General features: G+C 51.5%; 1 protein-coding gene across 4 annotated transcripts; it reads right to left on the bottom strand.

The window, feature by feature from the left end:
* Window positions 1–3,422: 3,422 nt before the first annotated feature.
* Window positions 3,423–20,717, bottom strand: PSMD11 (proteasome 26S subunit, non-ATPase 11). 4 transcript variants are annotated; one of them, XM_051772692.1, is made up of 14 exons: window positions 20,555–20,717; window positions 18,934–19,035; window positions 13,880–14,004; window positions 11,970–12,041; window positions 11,616–11,673; window positions 9,854–10,048; window positions 9,257–9,401; window positions 8,948–9,008; window positions 7,389–7,451; window positions 6,734–6,859; window positions 6,157–6,192; window positions 4,813–4,864; window positions 3,821–3,963; window positions 3,423–3,707 (listed from the first exon to the last, which is right to left on the bottom strand). In XM_051772692.1, the coding sequence occupies exons 1-13, from the start codon at window positions 20,643–20,645 to the stop codon at window positions 3,821–3,823; spliced, it is 1,269 nt and encodes a 422-aa protein (XP_051628652.1). In that variant the 5' UTR covers window positions 20,646–20,717; the 3' UTR covers window positions 3,423–3,707. The 4 variants fall into 4 exon arrangements, with proteins under 4 accessions (XP_051628652.1, XP_051628654.1, XP_051628656.1 ...); XM_051772694.1 differs by lacking the exon at window positions 13,880–14,004; XM_051772696.1 differs by lacking the exons at window positions 13,880–14,004; window positions 20,555–20,717 and adding an exon at window positions 20,387–20,466.

Raw genomic sequence — 20,717 nt, 5'->3', positions numbered from 1 at the left:
CCCGCATGACCGCGAATGGGAGAGGCCCCGCCCCTACCCGCCCAGGCCACGCCCATCTTCATATCCTTCATAGTGATTGGTCACGCCCCCAGGCCATCAGGCCACGCCCACGCCGCACAGACCACACCTCCGTATGTCCACGAATGGGTTCGGTCACGCCCCTCTCGGTTGTGGCCACGCCCATATAGCACAGATCGCGCCCCTATATTCCCTATATGGATTTGGCCCCGCCCCATGGCACAGGGCCACGCCCACACCGCGCACACCGCGCTTCTCTGAATGACGGAGGCCCCGCCCCCCTCGCCCCGGCCCCGCCCTCCGGGTTGGGGTCCCGGTGGTCGCGGCCCCGCCGATGCCGCGGGCAGGGCCGGGCAGGGCCGGGGGAGAGAATAAAATAACAAAGCAAATTATTTTTAAAAAAATCTCAAAATTAATGTCTAAACCCCTCCTCCACCGGCACCCACCCCCCGCCCCCCAGACCCGCGCCCTGGGCCCGCACCCCGGTGATGCTCCCCCAGCTCCGGGCCGGGGGCCGCCGCTGGCCCCGAAGGCCCCGGGGCACGTCCCTGCCCGGTACCGCGTTCTGAGGCCGGGCGGGTTCTGTGGGCTCTGTCCGGCCCCGCTTGGAGCCCCCCCATCGCCAGGACCGGGACCGGGACCCTCCTTCCCGCAGGGACAGGAGCGGCGGCGGCTCCGGGAGCCACCGACCCACCCCGGGCTCGGCGCGACCTGCAGCGACACTCAGAGGCGGCTCCGGGACCGGGGCTGCCCCCGGGGACCCTCTGGCCCGGGCAGCGGGACAGGGAAAGGTCGGGCTCGTCCCTGCGCCCGCCAGGGCTGCACTAATGATCCAAACTCATTTACGCCCCGGCCCAGAGCTGCGGCTGCCGATCCCCCTCCCACAGCACGGGAATGTCCAAAAAACCCCAAAATCTGTCCCAGAGCACCCGAAAAACTGCCCGTCCTTCAAAGGGCATCCAGCGCTCTGGGGGAGCTGGTTTTTAAGGGACTCTGCACGTCCTCCTCTCAAACAGCTCTGGAGGCTTTGCTGCATCATGAGGACAGCGAAGGCCCAGCCTGGGCTCTGCTGTCACTGAGAATTCCCTTTGTCCATTAAAAACATCCCCTGGATCTGAGCAGCACAGAAGGCCTGGGTGTGACAGCAACACCCTGCTTTTATTTTCAGCTTTATTAATTTTCAGCCAAAAGGGTTTAACACTAGGCTCTACCATTTGAGGTTGGTTTTGGCCCTCATTTTAATACACTTGGAGGCACCTGGGAAAACCTCAACTAAAGCGTCACTAAACCTCCTTGATCCCTCATAAGGCAGCTGAGCTGGTGTCACCACAGACCTGCTGCATCGTCCTGGCTCCAGGTTGGGTCCTCTCAGCCTCCAGCACAGGGTCTATCTGCTCCCCCCCTGTCACCTGTGGGGTTAGGACCAATTCTGTCCCTGCTGAGGGATGATGGCCAGAGCTGGACACCGTCTGCAGCAAGAACACACAGGACTGTAGCTGAAGGAGGGCAAAACACTTCAGTGGCATTGTGGTGAACTGGCCAGAGCCGCTTTGGGGGAGTATTTATGAGTTACTTATGGCTTAAAAATAGAACTATTAAAACTAAAACTGCACTTCCCTGCAGCTCAAGCCCTGAGTGAGAGCAGAGTGAAATCCTTCACCTTTTCCTGCCTCTGAGGGCAGGTTGGTGGGGCAGGGACACCATCTGGTGTCCCAGCTGTGCGGGTTCCAGACACGGAAATTCAAGACATTGCATCAATGACACCCTAAAAACCCTCCCCAGCCTGAAGAGGAATCCTGGCCTGGCCCTCCAATATGGCATCAGGGCACTTCAGGAATGGTTGGAGGACCCAGAGGCCAGGTCTTGATTTTTAATAATAATAATTATGGAAAGGGTTGGGTTGCAGGGGACCTTAAAGCTCATCCAGTGCCACCCCCTGCCATGGCAGGGACACCTTCCACCAGCTCAGGTTGCTCCAAGCCCCGTCCAACCTGGCCTTGGACACTTCCAGGGATCCAGGGGCAGCCACAGCTTCTCTGGGTAACCTGTGCCAGGGCCTCCCCACCCTCCCAGGGAAGAATTCCTTCCCAGTATCCCATCTAACCCTGCCCTCTGGCAGTGGGAAGCCATTCCCCCTTGTCCTGTCACTATCTGCCAGTATAAAAAAATCCCTCTCCCTTCTTTTCATAAGCCCCCAGTTATTTTTATAATATACTCAAGAGTTGTGCCAGGAACAGATCACAATGCACAAATCTTTAGTGATGCTGTTTCCAACACGACCCCTCACATTTGGTGTCTCCAAATATCAATCCCAATGGTGCTTTGGTGAGGGGATGATCCCACCCTTCCCTAAGGAAAAAAAAACATGCCCCCAATGTGCCCAGGATGTGCCTCGGTGGCTGAAAACAGGAGACAGAGGTTTTTGAAAAAAAAATTCTTTATTGGAACTCATCTGAACATCAGATATACCTGGTGTTGGTTAGCAAGAACCGTTTGTACATTTGATATTGATGGTGCCAAAAACCCAAACAGCGACTGACTGGAGGAGATGGAAATTAAGAATAATAAAATAAAATAAAATATAAGGTCAGAGAGGTCAAAATGTGAACAGAAAAGGGAAAAATCAGCCAGTCTAAGAGTCAGCGTGAAGGCAGAGTATTTCCTGATAAAACAGAATCCTTTTACAAAATATAAATTTTGTAAGAAAAACATGGAGAGGGAAAAAGAGACAGAGGAGAAAGGAGAAATAAAGATGAGCAGGACAGAGATGTAGAAGCTTACACTGCCCAAATGGCATTAAAACCTACTGGAAACCTCACCAGAAAATGGAACATGCTGGAATACACCGTGCTCCACCCCCCACATGACTTTGGGACTAAGGAGGAAGCTCCCAGCGAGCTGCACTGGGCTATTCCAGAGGGCCAAGCTGTCCCACATCAGATGGGGAACAAAAATCAAACACTGATGCAGCAGAGTAAATGTGGACAGTCAGGGTCACCTGCTCTTCCTACCAGTGCAGGTGGGGAGGGAGAAAACATTGAAAACCTAGTCTATCTGCAAACAAGAGCATGCACAGTCAGGCTCAGGGGAACCTGCACCGGCCCCTCCGCCCGGAGCGGGGCCGGGGGGACCCGACAGCTCCGTCCTGCAGGAAAACCCCCACGGAGCTGCTTCCCGGGGGGCTGGGGCCTTGAGGCTTGAAAAATAAACCATCAGTCTGGACATTTTGGGTTGGTTTGGTTCAGTACAAATGGAATCAAGTTGGCTGCTCGTGCTCCACCAGCACAGCTCTGGTTTCAGGGTGGAGGAGAGGAAACAAACTGGATTTGGGCACCTACTGGTAACAAAACGCTGTCCCTGCTGAACTCTGCCGTCCCTCAGGAAGTGGAAAGCACATGTTTAGGTAGTGTAAGCCTTTTTCCTTTTATTTAGAATACCCTCTTTGTTTAAACAATATTTCCCCCCCCCCAGATACAAAGTTCGGCCAGGAAAGATTACATGGGAACTGGAACACGCATCGTCTGGAATACAAGATGCACCGGATGAGGAAGTTTAAAAACTTTCCGAGCGAAAAGTAGAACAAAGAAGAAGAAGAAGAAAAAAAAAAAAAAAAAGTCTCCTAACATTTTCCCAAAGGTTTCACTCTCCTGTCACACACACTCTCCAAATGACAGCTAGCAAATTCAGCTCTGCAAAGAGAAAACAGAGCCACGTCACTCGAGAGGAGAGGGAACAAGGCTCGGGGACACAGCCTGGGAGTGATGGGGACGGAGCTCTGTGAGCCTGGAGAGGCCCCACTCACCTATGTCAACTTCTTGGCTTTGTTGTAGAGCGAATCCACTACTTTGCTCATGTTCTGGATCGTCTCGAGGGCGGCCTCGTAAGTTTTGTCTACGGGGGGTTCGTCGAAGATGATCAGGACGCCCTCGCCCTGGTCGAGGATTCCTGTGGGAACAAGCTGCCTTCAGCACTGGGATGCTCCATGGGTCTGTTCTTCCAACAGTAGGAAATCAGGGATCTACCCCAGAAACGCCCAGGGTCTGGGAAGGGCTCGTGTGTTGCACTGGACTGGCTGATTTTGGTCAGGACTGCATCAGCATTCCCAGGAAAAAATACATCCCAGGGAACAGCCTGAGAAGCCACCCAGGAGAAGCTCATTGCCTACAAGCTCCCTGCCCCTGCCCTGTGCCCAGCTGGATGGATCAGCCCAGCACTGGAGCAAGGCTAAAAAGGAGCTGGTCTATAATGGGACTGTTCCCAGGTGCCAGGTGGGCTCTGCCCTTCCAGAGTGTTCCACACCCAGCGTGCTGCTTCCAGCCTTCCCCTCCCTCAGCCAGGTCCAGGGGCCTTGCTGATTGACACAGGGACAATATAACCAGAGCAGAGCTGCTTCCTTGAGGGATCACTAGGGCAGCACCTCTGCTGTGGGCCCAGCCAACCCAGAGCACCTCCTGTGCTGCAGGAGTGCCCCTTCCAACAGAACACTCTGGATACAAACCAGCTGGGAAAGGTGACCACATCCCACTCAGCTCCACGGGGGAAGAGCCCACCTGGGGGTCCCACACCCTCCTTGGATGCTCTCACAGCACAGGAGAACCCAACAGTGCTCCTGATTTGTGAAAAATCAATCCTTGGGCTTAAAGAAGGCGGGTGGAGCAGCAGGAAGAGCCTCCCTGGCTGTCACCTGAGCTGAGCAGGGGGGCTGAGCACCCCCAGGGTTCAGAGGAGTCCAAGCACAGCTCTGTACACACACAGGCACCAAGGCACTCAGGACTGAGGGATGCAGAGACTCACCATGAAACTTCTTGTCCAAGATCATCTGTGACAGCTTCCTTTCTACCTCAGCCTGAAATTGAAGCAGAGAAATCAAAAGTCTCCCAGAAGCACATAAAGATGTGAATTTTACTGCTCCACACTCAGCCCTGGTGGGACATGAGCACTGCTCAGGAGCAGCTACTTCCTCACTGAATGTCAGGACAGGCTTTGATGCCACCACATGCTTTAGATGCCTCAGGAAATTAAGGAGCAGCTTTTAATGAGGAGAAAACCCAGAATGTCCTGCCTCCTTGTTCCACAGATGATGCTGAATCTGTCACTTCAGACAGGCTTTACTCCTCAGGGGATCTGGAACATTCTAGCTCAGTTCAGCAAGGATTAGGTCAAGTTTTATTTAATCCACCCAGCACCAGGCAGGCCCACAGGAGGCAGCTCCTCTCCAGCTCCTTGGGCAGAGGGGACACAGCTGCAGTTAAAGAGCTGCAGAGCAGCTTTTACTCCAGATATTAAGGATGTGTTAAACACCAAGGGCTGGTCTAGAAAAAAAACCGTGTGCCAGGAGAGGTTTGGGCTGGATATCAGGAAAAAATTTCTTCATGGAGAGGGTTGTCCAGCCCTGGGCAACGGGGGAGTCCCCATCCCTGGAGGGGTTTAAAAGCCACATGGATGTGGCCCTTGGGGACATGGGTCAGTGGTGGCCTTGGCAGTGCTGGGGGAACAGTTGGACCTGATGATGCCAGAGGCCTTTTCCAACCTCAGTGATCCCTGTGACTCTGTGACCAGCTCAGCTCACGTCCAAACCTCTGCCCTCACTGCCAGGACACGACAGCAGCACTCTGGGATGCAACTTCCTGGGATTACACTGGATTTCCCTAAAACTTAATCTGGCTGGGATTATCTGTAAAGCAGTTATTGCAACAGTCAGTGTGACAGTCACAGCCCTGATGACACTGCAGGGTGATTAGCTGGATCCTGGATCTTAAAGGTCTAAGAAAGGTTCCCCTGGGTATGCTCAGGGGATTAAACCCAGGGCAGCAGGGAAGACTGAGCCAGTCAGGACAGGAGCTGTTCCTGCAGCAGAGGAAAATCTGTCTCCAATAAAAAGAAAGTGCCAAGAGAGGGAGTAAAACCCATGTGAGAGAAGGGGATGCTACAGTAAAGTCTAGAGACAGGAAGACTTGATGCCTCCCAGGAACTGCCCATGTTAAAGTTGAATTCCCCAGGGGATATTTGCTTGGGAATGCTGTCATCATGCTGTGACATCAGTCACACTTCATGTTTACTTCCCAGTGGCAAATGCCATTTAACCCCAATTCCTCTGCCCTTTTAAGATGTGTCACTGATTTCTAGTGAGGTTCTTACCTTTGAGAGCTTGATGAGGCTGGATATGTGTTCAATCTACAAGAGAGACCAACAGAGTCAGGTAAATCTTTTGCTGCACTTTGGACACAGAACACAGAGGTTTGGGGCTCTTTGGAACAGCTCAAGGGCCTGGAAATGCTCTGGACTAAAAATCTGCAGTGGCTTTGTCCTCTCTGCAGCTTCAGGTCCTTTGTGTCTAATTTTAACTGAAGGTGGACTGGACATCTAAAGCCCTTTCACTCAGAAACATGAAGTATTTCATCTCCAAGACCATGGCAGCTTTGCCCACACCCTGTCAGAGCTGATCAAAGAAAAACACTGTTACCTTCAGGGTCCAAAGCCAGTCACCTTTCAGCAAGCATAAGGGAAACAGGGGGAAAGGCCAGTGACTCTGGAATGTGGTTTTCCAAAAGTCTCAGCCCCCTCCTGATCATTTTTTCAGCTGAACATGATGAACCCTGAGCTCTGAAGTGCTGAGCAGCTCTGAGTAAGGAGTATTCCATGAGGGAACAAGCCCCTCACCCCCCAGCAGCAGGGGACAGAGGCACCAGCTGGATGTGCTGCTGGAAACATTTACCTGTACTCTGGAGAAGGGTTCAATGACTCTGATCAGGTTCTGTTCCAATAAATTATCATAGAGCTTGGCCAAGTGAGTGTTTATGATGGGGTCGTCCCTGAGCTCCACCTTGTAGTCTGTCAGGGCCTGTGGAAGAAACAGTTGAGGTAAAACAGATTCTCTGAGGATGAAACCCCCTCCCCTCCTTGCCCAGCACAGTATCATGGCTAATCCAACCCCAAACTTAGCTAAAAGCCAGGAGGTCATGACAGCCCAGCAGCCTTTCAAGCTTTTTTCATCCTCACATAAGCCCAAATCTCTGCTTCACACGCAGCAGGATTGGCTCCTGACATGGGAATCCTCTGTGGCTATTCTTGCTGGAGCCAGGAAAAATTCCAGGAAGATACACAGCCCAGTGAACAGCACCAAAAGGAAAACTGCTTCTGAGTTGGCTCTCCAAACATAAAAAGTTAAAAAAAACAGGTTCAAACAAGTTTACCCCCCACGCTGAGAAAAGCAAACCGGTTGATTATTGAGGGGTATTTGCTTGGTGCACTGTTGTTTTCTATCAATGTTTCCATGGTTTCCTGCTGTGGGATGTAGCAGCTCCTACAGCTTTCCAAACCTGGCATTTCTGACTGGTTTTTGTCCAGCCAGGCCCCATTTGCTGTCTCACCTTTTCAAAATCTGCCAGCGACCGGTTCTTGCTGGCCTGTGCCACGCATTTTAGTGCTTCTGTCTGCGGGGAAAGAACACCAAAAAGAGGTTATTTCTTTCTGGAATCTCCTCTCACTGAGATTATGCAAACTGTGCAGTATCCTGGGAACGTGCTTAAGCTGGAAACCAGGAATGTTCCTTGTGCCAGAGCCCTGGGAGTGTCACTGCCACAAGGCAGAGCAGCTGTTGAGGGGGGAACGTGTCCAGCAGCTGCAGGACACGGTGTGGAACCAGCCCCACAGAGCACCCAAGGTCTGCAGGTCTGAGATCACCAGCTGCAGGCTGGGAGCAAGTTTGACACTGTTTTTAAGGAAAATGCCCCCTTAGGCACTTGCTAAATGAAGGTGGCCATTTTCAGCCCTCAGGCTGAGTTTCTCCCCTTCAGCACAGCCACATCTCCTTTGCTGGGTGACAGGGGCCCAGCAGCAGTCCCAGGGACACCCCACCAGGGACACCCCACCAGAGACACCCCACCAGGGACACCCCACCAGGGACACCCCACCAGGGACACCCCACCAGGGACAGCATTTTCTTGTCTACCCATTAATTGCTGGAACAAAGCAAGAACCTCAGCCCCGACCTGATTTCCCTCAAAGAGAGTGGCAATCCCACCAAAGAACAGCAGAACAGTGCCCAGGACATGGATCTGGTGCACAAGGCCCAGGATTCTGCTGCCCCCTTTCTTTTTGGGATTGTCCTGTGCAGAGCCAGGAGATGGACTTGATGATCTTTTGTGAGTCCTTTCCAACTCAAGACATTCCACAGTTCCCACTGAGCTGTCCCCAGGGCTCCCCATGCTGTTCCCCAGCTGCTGCAGGAACTGCTGATCGTGGCTGTCTCAGCAGCACAGTTTGGACAATACCCAGGATCTCCCACCCAGCTGCCCCTCCTGCTCTGGAGAGGAGCCTCCAACCAGCTGGCAGGCTGGGGAAGGGGATGAGGCAGGATTAGGGCTGCCCTTCCTGCTCCAGGAGGGATATCCCCACATCAGACTCTTCCACACTGACCTCCTCTGGTAATTCCCAACCCCTGTGGGCAGTGAGAGCACAGCCCAGCCTGAGCTCAGCCCTGAGGGCAGGAGGCTCCCAGCCTGGAATCTGGCACTGCACACTCTATAAGCACCCCTGCATTTAATTTAGGAGCAGCATTCCCAGCCTGGCACGTTCACATGCCAGAATGAACAGAAGATTTAACAATTCCTTCCACCTCACAGCCCCCCAGGACTCAACCTGCTGGGCTGGGACACGAGGCCCTGATGCCATTGGGCAGTTTGTGGTTCATGAAGGGAGGAGAAAAACAGGGGAAACGAAGTGAACCCCCCAGGTTCTCAGGTTGTGAAAATCAATGGAAATCCCTTGAAGGCAACTGACTGCTGGTAATGATTCCTGGTAATTTAATCAGTTCTGGATTTCACTCAGGCATGGCATTTTAGTATGAAAAGACCAAAGTGTTTGACAAAAAGAATAACCCAGTATTCTGAGAGATAAGAGGAAGATAGGAAGGATTAAGTTTCTATACCTGTCTTCCTGCATACCGCAGAGCAAGCTTCCCGCTCACTAATGCTTGCACATCTTCTGGGCTAGAGAGGGGAGGGAAGGGAACAGAGCATTTATTCAGCAACAAGGTCAGCTTAAACCTCAGAGTGCCTCCAAAATTCCCAACTGACAGCAAATTACTACAGTTCAAACAACACCATCTGAGAAGCATTGATTAGGTGATAAAGCAGACACTGCTTGAGTTCCCTCATCAGAACTCAGAGCCTTATAAACAAAAAGCCCTTCCCCTGGAAATGCAGGGATGTTCTTCCCAGCACCATTTGCCACATACCTGTTCAGCATGATTTTGCACAGCAACATGTACTTCAGTGCAATGATGGCTTTGGGGTTGTCAATTGAATCATTTCCCTCAAATGCCTCATAGAAATATGAATAGGCTGTTTTCCAGTCCTTTTCTTCTGCTGCATGGATAATACCTGTGGGAGGGACAAACCAGAGGTCATTCTGGACATAACTGGAAGAGGACAGAACAATTTGGTTGCTCAGTAGTACTCAGTAAAGGGAATCCTGTGCCCCCTTTCCCTCATCTCTGTGAGAAGAACATCCCTGCCCTCTCTTAGGAGGACATTTTAAGAAAGACAAGTTTGGGGCACTTCAGGTAAGTGCCTGTAAATTGGGTCAGGACTGTGTAATGGGTCAGGAACACAGTGTAATGCTGCAGTGCCTGGGGAGGTGACAGACCATCCACCACTGGGGGTTATCAAAACTGGGCTGGAAACACAAGTGTCAGGAGCAATGTCATTGGAACTGGGGGGACGGGTGGGCACCTCGAGGTCCCACCGAGCATCATTTTCCATATTCCCTTCAGGATGAGCCACTGATGTGTCAGGAGGAGTCCTGGATGTCCCCTTTCTCCTGGAGGCCTCACCTGACTGCATGTCCAGCGCTGCCTGCAGCTTGGGGGGACAGTAGATGGCGTTGGCCGTGGTCCGTGCCGAGGTTAAGGCTGCTCTTGCTTTTGGCAGGTTGCTCAGGGCATGGTAAGTCTTGCTCTCCAACAGCTGCACTTCCACCAGCAGTGCCTTGTCATCCATCTTCTTCAACTCCCGCAGGAGCTGGGAGCCTGGAGAGGGGAAGGACAACAGCTCTGGGACCTGCTGCTCCCAAACCAGGGCCCTAAAGGTGAGACTCGAGGATTTTTAAGCATCTCCTAAGATGATGGGATGAGGAAGGAATGCTTTAAGCACAGGATATTTACAGGGCAAATGTAGGAGGTGGGAATGGACAGGCTAAAGGATGCCAAGATAAGCTGGCACATCAAAGCCTTGTGAGGACAGAATGAGCCAGTCTTGGAGAAAACTTGTCTCCTTCTTTCCCCCCACTAAACCAAGAGGTAACTTAGGTAAGCAGAGATGAGCACCTCCTCCTGCCTTGCTGTTCTCAGGGGCTGAAAAGCAGATCTGAAACTGTATTATTGGGTAGAAAAGAACAGATTATCCCAAAAACATCCCAGAGAGACTCCCTGCTTGCCCTGACCCCCCACAGCCATGGACACAACACTGACCCCTCAGGGGAGCATCACAGGGGCTGTCCTAGAGGTACAGGCCTTCCCAAGTCCCCAGGCTGTCCCACCCCCCCAAGGGATTAAACTCGTTAAGCACAGCTTTGGAGTGTGGCCTCTGATCAGTTGAAACCTGAGTTCATTACATTTCTGTATGCAAATTAGTTCTAACTCCATCCTGAATTCCATGTACAACAGCACTTACCTTGATATTCTGATCAGATACAAGTCCCCCAGGTGACTCTGGACATGACACAGCTCGTGCCACCACTCAGGTTCAGAAGCTGTGGGTCCCAGGTGAGCACTGTGTCCATGCAGTCACCCTCAGCCCTGCTCTGCCACACTGCTGTGCAAACACCCCTCAGCCACCTTAAACCTCACTCACAGCTTAAACTTCACTCACAGCTTAAACTTTCATCTGCAGTCATTCCAAAATGAGCATTTAAAAGGCAGCAGGGGAGCTGTAAGATGGCCTGCTTCACTCTGCTCTGGGGCAGAGCAGGAGTTCATGTGGTTAACGACCATCTCAGGTGGTGCAGGAGAAAATTCTTGAAGTCTTTACAGCACCTCACCAGAGCTGGTCTAAGGACACCCACAGAGGTTCTGCCATTTCCCAGCACTACCACTGCTTTCCTGGGGTTGTGTTTGAGCAACAGGAAAAAAAGCTGCTTTCTCCCTTCAGCCTGACCACAGCAGTGTATTCCAGCATGTTCCAGCAGCAGCCAAACTCCAGCCTTCGACTGGATACAGCTCCAAAATTATTTGTAATTAATAAGACACAGAATCCTGGAATGGTTTAGGTTGGAAGGGGCCTTAAAGCTCATCTCATTCTACCTCCTGCCACGGGCAGGGACACTTTCCACTAGCCCAGATTGCTCCAAGCCTCGTCCAACCTGGCCTTGAGACCAGGTGAGATGGGTGAGGATGGTGAAACAAGGAGAACAAAGACATCTCTAAGAGCTGTTACCACCCAGCTACAGCAAGAGGTAGCAGAACTAGCACAGCACTGAGGATTTAACAGCCAAATCCTACAAAACTTATCAAGGAACATGACCCAGCCCCGTGGTTTCCCTTGTCAAGAGTCATTTAAAAGCAGAGATCTACTACCACCATCTAGTGGGAGCCTCACCTAGTTGCAAAGCTTCTTGGTACTTCTTGTTGTCGAAGTAGAGAGAGACCAGCCTGGCCTGGAGAACAGAAAAGGAACTGCTGTGAGGAAAGCCAGAACAGATTTATTTTGTAAAATGAAACTTTGGACATTCTCATCTGCACACACACTTCACTAAAATTAATCTGTGTTTGACAGGTCACGTGGTCCAAGTTGTGGACAGAATCCTGCCTTTTTTTTTTGAGGAGGACCACTGATTTTAGTGTAATTAATGCCCACCCATGAGACACACACAAAGACAACACACACTTTTGACAGGTCTTAAATCTAAAGGGATGATGTGACCTACACAGGGTTTGGGATGTAGTGACCTACCTCCAGAGCCTGGCGTAGGAAAGTCCTCTTCTCTAATTTGGCCCATTCAATACACTCTAAACACAGGTCCACCTTAAAGGGAGCAGAAGGAAATTAGTCCAGCCTAAAAGTCAAGGTTTAACTAGGCAAGGCTAAAAGCTTTCCTTGTTAGTGCCTCCCCCAAATGCCTCTGAACGACACCTTTGGTGTCGTTCAGAGGCATTTGGGGGAGGCACTAACAAGTTAAAACTCACAATTATGCTGTTTTCAACAAAGGAAAATAAATGTCCTGAGGTGCCAGGCTCAGGAAATCCTTTTCCCAAGGATCTCTGGAGCAGCTCCTCCTCGCTGCTTATTAAATGTGACCATTTTATAAGAAGCCATTATGAGGTTTCGATTTGTTGCCCAGTGGTAGCTGGAGCATTAGGAGCTGGAGAAACCTCCAATTTTCATTGCTTTACTGGGCTTCTGGGAGTCTTCTCGACACCAAGGCCCTTGGAACATTTCTGAAAGGATTCAGGACTGCTGCATCAAGAACCTCATAGGTTAGGTGTCACCATTCCTTAAGGTTTTGGGTTTGGAATATGCTTGAAAATTAATAATTTTGACTCATTGGGTCCTATTTCCGTTGCTGTTATTCCAGCTCCTTTTGCAACTGCACCCAAATATTGCCCTTTACACCAAGTTAACTTTAGAAGAGTCTGAAGCTGCTCATCTTCTCCTGATGATTTAAGGATTCCTCTCTTCTCACCTGCACATCCCACCCCACTTCCTGATCCCTTCTGCTAAAGGGAGGCAAAACATTCTGTCACCATTTATGGCAACATCACACAGAAGGCACAAGAAGCAAACAGCAAATTTGGAGGAACATTTCCTGGGTTACCTGCCCTGAAAGGTGATGGTTCTGTGCTAATTTGGCTAATGAGAACATCACCTGCCCCTCAGCATGGCAGAACCAAACCTGCCCTGCAGTCTGTCAGTCCCTGTGTGCAGGTTTTATGTGGGTTTTGTCCCTGACCTGCTGCTCCTGTCTCTCTTCTCCACCTGAGGGACTGGTGTGCCAGTACAGCCCACTGCTTGGGAATGGCTCCTCATCACTTATAAGATGCTCCTGTTCTTATCCCATTCCCAAATAACCAAAGAGTGGGGAAAAACTCCAAACACCAAACAACTGTATCCTAGGGAGCTGATGAGAACAGACTGAATCCTAACTGGGTTAGACTGTCCTGGGCTTTCTGTGGAGAAGTTCATCCACTGACACAGTTTACACCTGTAAAACTCTTTCCACTCCCACTTCAGGAGCAACTTTCATGCCTCTGTGCAGTAAAACATCCCCCACACTCTGTCTCCAGGTGGAAGATGCTGAGTAACACTGACCATTGAGCCCCAGCAGCTCCTGGACAGCTCCTCTGTGCCATCCCACACCAGGCCCACCTTCCCTGGCCCCGGCTCCCTGGAGCAGGTGGAGCACCTCTCACATCCCCAGCACTGACCATGCTACAAAACACTCCTAATGCTGTACCTGAAATCATTTAGGAGAAGACCCCAAAGATCATCGAGTCCAAGCATTCCCCCAGAATGGCAACCACTGACCATGTCCCCAAGTGCCACATCCACACATCTTTCAAATCCCTCCAGGATGGGGACTGTGCCAGGCCTGGACAACCCCTTCCGTGAAGAAATTTTCCCTAATATCCAGCCCAGCCCAACTTGAGGAAACAACACAAACCTAAGACAGGGTGGGAACCACTCCTAACCTGCAGCAGGAAAACATGGCTGTGAACCAAATCATCTGATGTTTTATTTATAAAACACATCCAAGTGCATTTAAATGACACGAATCATTCTCGAGTGCGAAGCAAACTAGGTCAGATAAGGGTATAGCAGCTTTTGAGGAACAGCTGGAATTGCTGCTGGAACTGCAGCCTCACCTCCTGTCCCGTGGCTGCCTCCATGTTAAGGAGCAGGTCGAGCAGGACCCGCACTATATGGGCGGCCTTGGCTTTGCTGATGATGTTCAAGAAGGGCCGGATATACTTCAGGAGTCCTCCCAGCTCTGGAGAAAAAACAAACCCCAAATCATGAAACACAAGAGCCAAGAGCTGCTGACAGGTCTGCACACAGCATTTATTCCACCAAACAGGCAGTTTCTCCACACTGTTTTCACAGGACACAGTGATAAATGTCACCTGCAGCAAACAGGGGGCTCCAGCCTCGCCCACACTGCCTGGGGCTGCAGCTCCCCAGTTACCACCAGCTGGAACTACCTCTGCCTCAGGCACCTTTTAAAAATGTAAGAATCTGCTAAATGCTTTGAGATTTCTCTGTAAAATGGAGTTTGTGGTTTAAATGTGTTTTTATGATCTCAGTTTGATGCTAGACCCAGGAAGTGGGATACACTCCCTGCTCCAAAATGGAAAATGGCATTCCTTAACACTCCAACTGCTGGAAAATGACATTCCTTAACACTCCAACTGCTGGAAAATGACATTCCTTAACACTCCAGCTGCTGGAAAATGACATTCCTTAACACTCCAGCTACACCTTTACCTGATTAGCTCTTACCTCAAATAACTACATTTCTGCTTGTAATAGGTATATTATAAGGTGTAAAGTGAGTCTCTAGAAGAGGTGGAAGAAGGAGAAGTCTGTCTTTATGAAGAAACACCCTAAAGTGTCATTCCCAGAGAGCAGGAATGTGGCTGTCAGGGCACAGCAGCTCCAGGTGTCACCCTGCTGGAATTGCACAAGTGAAAAGTCTCCTACAACAAACAACCCGTGGCCAGAGGGGCAGGTCCCACCAGGATGTTTACAGGTTGGGAAGATGACCTTCCAGCAGAGCAGGATTCAGTGCTGGCTCATCAGCAGAGGGGTTTACACTGAAATCGCTGCTATTTGCCCCAGATTTCTGAGTCTCACCCAAATACCAGGTGGATCTCACACCACTGTGTTTACAAGATTCAGTAATAATAAAAGAAAAATCAAACAAAGACTTGTAATGGCTAATTCAGGAATCTGCAATATACTCTGTATCAAACTGCTATCAAATCAAAACTAAAATAAGAGACTAATTTTATTTCAATTAGTATATGGGGGAGTATCAGGAGGATTTCAGTTTGGGAGGATTCCAATAAAAACAAATGAAAACAAGGTTTCTTCCATATTTCATTTAGCAGTAATGCAAAGTAATTGTCACGAGAATATCTTACTAATATCTAAAAATTATTCCTCATATTTTTTACTTTTTCAACCTATTTATTTTAAGTCTAATCAAGTCTGATACAACTCATGTCTCACACTCTTAAGAAGTGGAACCCAGTTTTTTCCAATCCAATCACTCATGGTGATCATGGAATGGTTTGGGTTGGAAGGGACCTTAAAGTCCATCCAGTGCCATGGGCAGGGACACCTTCCACCAGCCCAGGTTGCTCCAAGCCCCGTCCAACCTGGCCTTGGACACTTCCAGGGATCCAGGGGCAGCCACAGCTTCTCTGGGCAACCTGTGCCAGGGCCTCCCCACCCTCACAGGGAGGAATTTCTTCCCAATATCCATCTAACCCTGCCCTCTGGCAGTGGGAAGCCATTCCCTGTGTCCTGTCTCTCCAGGTCTTTGTCCCACATCCCTCTCCAGCTCTCCTGGAGCCCCTTTAGGCCCGGGAATGATGCTGTCCTGACATTTTCAAACACCTCAAAGTGCAGATTTAGAACAAACAGAACTTATCTGGGGTGTGCCCTGGATCCTCAGAGCAGCCTCAATCCCAAACTGCAGTGCAAGAGATCCTGAATCCTTCCACAATGAAATACTTGGAACAGGGAACAGAACAAGATGCTCTGTCAGGCCTTAGCCTTCATAGAAGTTTGACTTTCTCTCTGCCAGAGCACACATGGGCAGGTTTTTCTAGAACTAAGGCACAGCTGCTTTAATATCTAAGCCCTGACAGTGCCCAGCTTTTACTCCACAAGGAACTGATATCTGCTGCCCCACTTCACCCACACCACTCCTGTCCTGAGGTCCATGTAACCCCCAGTACCACTCATGGATGCAAATCCCAACCATCTGAACCCAAGCCAAACACTCTGGTTTCACACACAGCAAACAAACCCCCACGAGAGCAGCACACAGCTCCTTCCAGCACCTCAGTTCTGCACAGAGCCACTCCCAGGGGTCAGGGTGTGAGCTGGGAAGGGGGGCTCTGGATCCAGCAGCTCTCAACCACTCCCAAGCACCTCCTCCTGTGCCTCCCTGGGCTACCCCAGCCCCTCAGGACCAGTGGAATCACGGCTTCAGTGCCCATCATACTCTTCCCCACAGGAACTTTAGAAGAAAAAAAGGAAAAATCAGGTGAAACATAATGCAGGATGTGTCCAACCTTTCCACTGATGTGCTCTGCAGCTGCCCCAGAACTCAGGAGAAAGCCAAGTCAACAGCTGGAATCCAGTTGTGCATTTTGCAAACTACACGTTCAGCCACACAGATCAAAGTTCCTGCAGAAATTCCTCTTCCCTACCAACATAACCACCAACTATTTTTAGGATTTTATTTTTTTCAAGTGAATGCAATGCCTGGCAAAGGGGTGTGATTGACAGCTCTGGAGAAGTGATGAGTAGCAGCTCTGGAAAATTAAGCCTTGCTGCTCATCCTCGGGGAAAGTGCTTCCATGAGCTCACACATCATGGATCCAAATTCCTGATCCGAGTTATTCCAACTCTATAAAAACCTAGAACTGTCACAAAAAAAAAAAAGGAATTGATCTGTGAGTTTATCTGCTTGATAAGGATACAGGATTGAAGAGGGTCACTGGCATTATTGTTTTTCTAAACAAAGGCTGCAATTCAGCAGAGTCATGGAATCATGGAATGTTTTGGGTTGGAAGGGACCTTAAAGCCACCCCCTGCCATGGGCAGGGACACCTTCCACCAGCCCAGGTTGCTCCAAGCCCTGTCCAACCTGGCCTTGGACACTTCCAGGGATCCAGGGGCAGCCACAGCTTCTCTGGGCAACCTGTGCCAGGCCCTCCTCACCCTCCCAGGGAAGGATTCCTTCCCAATGTCCACTTCTAGGGATACTGGGCACTGCAACACCTCAAACCTGTCACCTGCCACCACTTGCTAAAACTAAACCTGGAAAAGTGACAGGAAGGGAAGGTGACAGAGCCTCTCCCACAGCACCAGCCCAGCCCCAAGCTGGGGTACCCATTCCTTCCCCCCCAGCTCCACCACACCTCCAAAAAGCACATCCTGCTGATCCCACTCCCATCTACACACACACAGCTGGCATGTTAATGTCACCACATTCATTTTCTTCTACCCAGAACAAAATCACTCTGCAGTTCAGTGTTCTCTCTAACACCCTGCAAATACATTTCGAGTTTGCTCCTTCATAACCCTGCCTTTGATGAGTTAATGTTGTTATTTTCAATTTCTTAGCCTTCCCCTTAAAAAGAAATAAATCTATTAGCTGCCCACCCTCTCAGAAAACCCTGGAGTTCTTTATACTGGTGTAAAACTTCCACTCAAACTCAAGACTACTCCAAGCTCTGCAGAGATGAGGAGGTCACATGGACTCTGCTCCCAGTTCTGCTCCCCAGCAGCACATCCCACACTGACCTGAGGAGACCCTGGTGATGGTTTCCCCCTTTTTGGCCCAAACACTCACATCTCCCTTGGTGCAGGGGCAGAACCATGTTTGGTTTTTTCTACATGAGTAAACAGCAGAGTGCAAAGGGCACTGGCACAGTGACACCCACACCGAGCTGACTGACTTCAATTAGGAAAGGGGCACTTGTACAGCAGCTTCCTTTGTCCTGCTCCAGGCCTTCCTGCAGGAATGCTGGGCTGGAAGGGTTTATTGTTCCCCAGAGGCTCTGGAAGGAGTCCCCAGCAGGAATCAGAGGTGCACACCTGAGTGAAGGGACAGGAACAGGAACAGCACCTTTGTTTCCAGCACTGCTCTCAGGGCCAGTCATCTCCCATCCCCAGCCCCTTTAAATGGGATCCACAGAGGGGTTGGGGTCTGGAATGCTCAAAACACCTCTGGATATGGGCAGAGCACTTCAATGGCCCAGTCAAAGAGATGTTTCAAAAGGCTGGCCAGTGGGACACCAGGGGGTAATTCCACAACAAATATAAACTGTGATCTGGATCAGCAGCTCCCTGAGCCATCACAGAGCTTTCCCAGTGTCAGCTCTGGTGTCCCAGTCCAATTCCAGTGTGATTAAACCTCCTGCTGGGCTGCTTTCCCCACCAGTGCCAGACTTAAGAGTACACACCTTCCACTCCTCACCCTGCCCCACTGCTGGGCACAGGCAGAACCCCCAGGGCTGCAGCCTGGCCAGGAACACCGACAGGGTGTGACAGCTCCTGCCGTGCTCCAGGTGAAAAGTGCTCCCAAAAACACAACCCCAAACTGCTGAGTGCAAAATAACCAACCCCCTGCCCTGAGGAAACAGAGGACAGGAACAGATTCCAAATAATCACTGAACAGAGAACTCAACTCCATCTCTGTCCCCTCACAATGGAGGGCCTGTCCCATCCTGCTCCCAAGTGGAGCTGGGCAGGCTTTGCTGATGTCATGGCCCAGCAGATAAATCAATTAATTGTGAGGGAAGCTGCTGGAGAGAAAGGACTTTATGGGACAAACTTTCCCATTTGAAACAAGGCTCTGAGGTAATTAAAAACCAATCAGGAGACACTTCTCATCCCAAACATAATGACTTAACAATCACTTGTACTAAAAGACCAACACGTCCAAAGGTCACAGACTGAACTGTACAGCAGCATCATCTGGGACACTGGGACAAGCAGTACAAGATTAACATTTTATGTTGTTTATTTAATTTTTTAGGGTTTTTTTAGTTTAGTTTCTGTCCTGTCTCTGAGAAAACATTCCCTGTCAAAAGCTACTTTTCCTGCTGTCCCATAAATAAGGAGACTAAACCCACTGGCTGCAGTACCTCCTGTCAGCTCAGCTGGATTTCAGACTCACCTTCTGCCTGCCCAGTCTGGGCCAGTAGTGATGCCAGCTCCAGGATGCTCTGCTCCTTGACTTGCACTGCTTCCTCATCGTCCTCATAGACCTCACGTTTCACTGGGGAAAAAACCACAGGAAATGTTGCTTTGGTGCTGTTCCAGAGGACAATCCCTGCTGGTCAGCTCCTGGAGAGGTGCCCAAAAGCAAGAGCTGATCCCACAGGCACAGGTGAGTTCAGCCCAGCCCGAGAGGTCAGGGGGGCAGGTTCTGTGGGAGGTTTAAATTCAGTTTGTAGAGCTTTGCCTGTGCTCCATGAGGGTATCACAGCTGACAGACCCCACTGCAACCCCAGCTCTGAACAGTCTCATTCAGCTTGTCCAGCTGTGCAAGTGGCACTTACAGACACCACCACAGACCAGAGCCACAGAACCAGATAAAGGGCATTTAATGGGATTTCCGGGGATTTCCGGGGATATCCCACTCTGCTGCTCTGTGTGTTAAGCTGAGATCCTGTGGATGAAATGCAGCACAACACCATCTCTGAGGGGTGGGTATGTCCCCCCTCACTGAGGTGTCACAGCTGCTGGCAGTGCCACTGCACTCTGTGCCAGGTGAGTGACTCTGCTCCCGGGCAGGTAAAGGGCCAAACGACACCCAGAAGCACCAACTCATGAGTTATCCCTTTCCTTCCCTGCCACCACCCCCAGCGCAGGGAATCCCCACAACTTCCCCACAAACAGAGCTAAAATCCCAGCTCTGAGGGGACTAAACCCTCCAGGAGCCCGGACTGTGGCTCTCAGCCCCTGTAACTCAGCGTGGTGCCCAAAGCGAGGGAACTTTGCTCTCAAGGAGAAAAGCATCGCACAACACTCCGGGCTGCTCCTGATCCCCCCGACCCACAGCTGGGGCTGCCCTGACTGAGCCTGACCCGGCCCAACGTGACCTGAGAGCACCAACCCCTGAACAACCGGCAAAACACCGAGGGAGGCACAAACAACTCCCAAAGCCCTGACAGCCCTTCCGAGGCCGGACACGAGCACCAGGAAAACTTGTCCCGGTCCAGCGGGGTGACAGCGGGTCACGGCACCTCCGCAGAGTCCCCGCACGGCACAACAATTAAGGCGTTAGTGCTTTTACACCGGTTACGAGGGCTCTCCACTCTCTTACCCCCAAATCACTGACAGCCCTTTCAACACCTCCAATAAACGCCCAGGGCAGGGGGTGCCACCAGCATCCGCCAGGGACGAGCGGAGCGAACACGGGGTGAAGTTCTCCGGCGAGGAGCTCAAACCGAGCCGCGGCACAACGAAAAACCCCCTCAAAGCTCAGCGCTGAGAGGGTTTACCGGGAATTCCAGAGCTGCAGGAGGAGCCCTCGCCGCCCGCCCTTCAGCGCGGCCGCGGCACCGCAGCGCGAACCCCCCGCGAACCGGCACAGCCCGAGCACCCCCTCACACATCAACGCTCACACAGCGCCGGCTCCGACTCCTCCACAGCCCCGCGGCGCGGAGCGGGCCGGGCCCAAGGCCGCGCTGCCCGCACGGTGAGTCAGCAGCGGCGCGGGGCGCCGGGGCGGGCGCGTTGCGGGCGCGTTGCGGGCGCGGGGCGTGGGGCGCGGCGGCTGCCGGGGCGCTCACCGATGGAGTGCAGGATGGCGATGGAGGCCTCGCGGTCGGTGGAGAGCAGGGACCGCGCGCGCTGCAGCTCCAGCACGGCCGCCGCCGCCATCTTGCTCCTCCGCCTCGCCGCCCTCACGGAAGGGGCGGCGCCGCCGCCGCAGCCGCGCCCCTTCCGCCGTGC

Source organism: Manacus candei, unplaced genomic scaffold (assembly GCF_025592945.1).
Source record: "Manacus candei isolate 608988 ecotype Guabito, Panama unplaced genomic scaffold, ASM2559294v1 h1tg000158l, whole genome shotgun sequence".
NCBI lineage: Eukaryota > Metazoa > Chordata > Aves > Passeriformes > Pipridae > Manacus > Manacus candei.
The sequence above is the reverse complement of the archived record's forward strand: the minus strand, read 5'-3'. Positions and strand labels throughout refer to the sequence as shown.